The 3,029-nt window shown below is 45.3% G+C and overlaps 1 protein-coding gene across 1 annotated transcript; it reads right to left on the reverse strand.

Annotated features, from left to right (window-relative positions):
- Positions 1–927: 927 nt before the first annotated feature.
- Positions 928–2,367, reverse strand: CXIP4 (CAX interacting protein 4). Its single transcript, XM_048673628.2, has one exon. The coding sequence runs from the start codon at positions 2,265–2,267 to the stop codon at positions 1,158–1,160; it is 1,110 nt and encodes a 369-aa protein (XP_048529585.1). The 5' UTR covers positions 2,268–2,367; the 3' UTR covers positions 928–1,157.
- Between the last annotated feature and the right edge of the window lie 662 nt (positions 2,368–3,029).

The raw sequence follows: 3,029 nt of genomic DNA on the forward strand, positions 1-3,029 counted from the left end.
TATTCAAGAGTTCTCATCTCGTCACATCTTGCTATTCTTTTATTTTGAAACTCACTTACTAGAACATACAGTACTAGAGAAATTGTGCTTTCTTAGACTAGTGGAACCTTAAGAGGTGCAAAAGAAGGCTTTGCTCTAAACTAGAATGGACCTCCCAAGTCCGTACTTCAAACGCTTAAACTGCAGGAAAGAGATCACTCCCCACCATGACATTGGTGGAGTAACTTTCCATGGAAGTTAAACTGCGGACTAAAGTCACTACCAAGGAAAAACAGCTCAATAGACTTTAAACTAACGCATTAAATAGCAAAAGAGAATTCACAGTTTGATGTTGGTAACCGTAACATACACCAAAAATCCTACAAAAGATCAAATTATTGTCATGCAAGTGTGTTGTAACACGTTCTCCAACTCACCCTAGTGTATGCACAAAGGCATGTAAGAGATGTATTCATCACCCAATGCTACATTGATTCAGAACTAGACATCAAAGAAATTGGTACAAATCGGCTAAATCAAAATCATACTCCCTCCGTTTCTAAATATAAGTCTTTCTAGAGATTTCAATATGAACTAGTATAGATCATCATCTTCAACTCAAAACCAATTATATAGAGAGCTACCATGTCTGCAACAATAAATCAGCTGACATCAAATCACACTTTTAGGAATGTTGATTTTACTACGTGTCTACCGCACATGAATTTGCAGGAAAACTGAAATGCAAGCATAGAAACATCTGAGTTCTGCATAAACCTGCATAAGTTATCCCACCCAATAGCCTTTTACCACCTGATTACTGAAGAGCTTTATAAAAGGCCAATCTTGATATAACTTCCTGCTTTACAGGCTCCATTACTGCAATATTATAGTTATGATATGCTAAAGCTACCTTGCAATACTACATAGAAATGACAAAAGCCTGAGTAATACTATTTGAAAGATTCTTATTAAATATGCACAAATTAATGATTTCAAGGCAACGCCATTTATGCATATATGGATAGTTCAGCCACTGACAAACAGTAATACGCAAATATGTTACACATATTAAGAATCATGCTTAAAATGCAACAACCATTTGACAAGACAAATAACAAAGGACAAGCACTGTTGCAAACACCGATGAGTACAATTTACCACTTCAGCGCTCCTCTTTAGCCCCTCTTATGCTCCCTGCTCTTCTCTCCAGAGCGACTTGCCCCCTGCGGACAATGTCGCTCATCCTCACCCAATCCATGGCTTTCTGACCTCTTGTGGCTCTTCTGTTTACTGGATCGCTTCCTTTCGTGTGGGGATTCACTGCCATCACTGTCACTACCAGATGCATCCCTCCGGTGATGATGCCTCTTATGGTGGCGGTGATGCTTCCTCTCTTCCCCTCCAGATTCATCATCCTCTGATGAGTCATCCTTCCGGCGGTGCATCCTCCGCCTCTTCCTATCTTTCCTACTCTTCCTGTGCTTCTTCCTGTCAGAGTCACTCTCGCTATCCTCATCTGAGGATCTGTGCTTCTTCTGCCTATTCTTCTTCTTGTCCTTGGTTCTCTCCTCCTCCGAATCGTCTTCACTGTCACTCTTCCTGCTCCTCCTGTGCTTCGATCTTCCCCTGCTCTTGCTCTTATGGCGGCTTGTCTTCTTGTCCTCCTCCCCTGACCGCTTCCCTCCACGGCTCTTAGCACGCTCCCGTTCAGCAATTATCCTCTCCAACTCGGGATCAATATCAGAATCAGAGGAATCGCTGTCAATCTCATCCTCATCTTCCTCGTCAGAACCCTCCTCGTCAGCGTCTCTGGCACCAGAGGCTTTCTTCGTGATCTCCTCGAACTTGGCCTTGGCCTGCGCGGCGGACAGCATGCCAGCTTGGATGTCGTCGTCCATGGCAAGCTCCTTGACAGAAAGGAAGTTGCGGCACTGGAAGGTGAGATGGCCAACACGACCGCACTTCTTGCAGGCGCCCCGGGTCTCGTCGGAGTTGGATCCGGTGACGCGGGCGAGCGCGAGGAGGCCCTGGAAGCTGGTGTAGGCGTTCTCCGACGAGGCCCCGGGGTCCGAGGAGGGAGGCGCGGCGGCTTCGGCGGCGGCGTTGGCTGCCGCGGCTGCGGCGTTGGCGGAGACGGAGGAGGAGGGGGCCTGCTGCTTGTTGTTCTCGGGGGCGTAGGGGTCGTAGCCGATGGCGCTCTGCCAGATGCCGTGCGTCTGCAGCGCCGCGCTGCTGTGCACGCGGTTGTTCGCCGGCATGCGAACGCGCCCCGCCGTCGCCGGCATCTTCGGTCGCCGGGGTTAGGGTTAGGGCTCGGTGGGTGGGTGGGGAATCGGGGATGTCTTTCGATCGACGAGAATCGGGTGGAGGTCAAAGAGGAGTGGCCGACTCGTGTACTACTCTCTGGACAGATCTATAGGCGTCATATGCGGATGGGCCGACGTGGAGTTAGGCCGAATTCTATTTGGGCTTGTATAACGTGCCAGACCGCTCTTCGCATTTAGGCCCAGTTCAGTTCATAGGAAATGAGCAGAAATAAGAAATTCCACAGGAGCACTGTTTCTATAGTAAACACTAGCAAATATGCCCGTTCGTTGCAACGGGAGAAAAATAGCTTTGTGTTGTCGTACTAAAAAACACAACGCGTCAATCGAAAGAATGGGGACATAATAGAACTTTCCAGAATTCTTGAGCACCAACGTTGACCGGTTTGTCCAAATTTTAATAATCATTGAAGACACATAGAATTGGTTGAAGAATGAAATGATACAAAGTTCATTACCATTCAATAAAATGGCGCATTTCTTTTCACTTCAAGTTTATTAATTAACATTGTAAAATTGAGATGAATTTAAAATTTACAGAATTCTCGGGCATGAATGTTCATAGGACCGAGGTTGTTATATTCGAAAAATAACGAATTTTTTTATAGAATTAATTTTCATGTTGTTCATTGACTTAGAAATAAAAATTACTAAATTATCGAGAAATAGCTCATTGATATTACTTTGTGCTATTTTAAAATAATCTAGAAAAAAAGTTTGCAT

The sequence above is a fragment of the Triticum urartu genome, chromosome 5A (assembly GCF_056163025.1).
Source record: "Triticum urartu cultivar PI428250 chromosome 5A, HENAU_Tu73, whole genome shotgun sequence".
Classification (NCBI taxonomy): domain Eukaryota; kingdom Viridiplantae; phylum Streptophyta; class Magnoliopsida; order Poales; family Poaceae; genus Triticum; species Triticum urartu.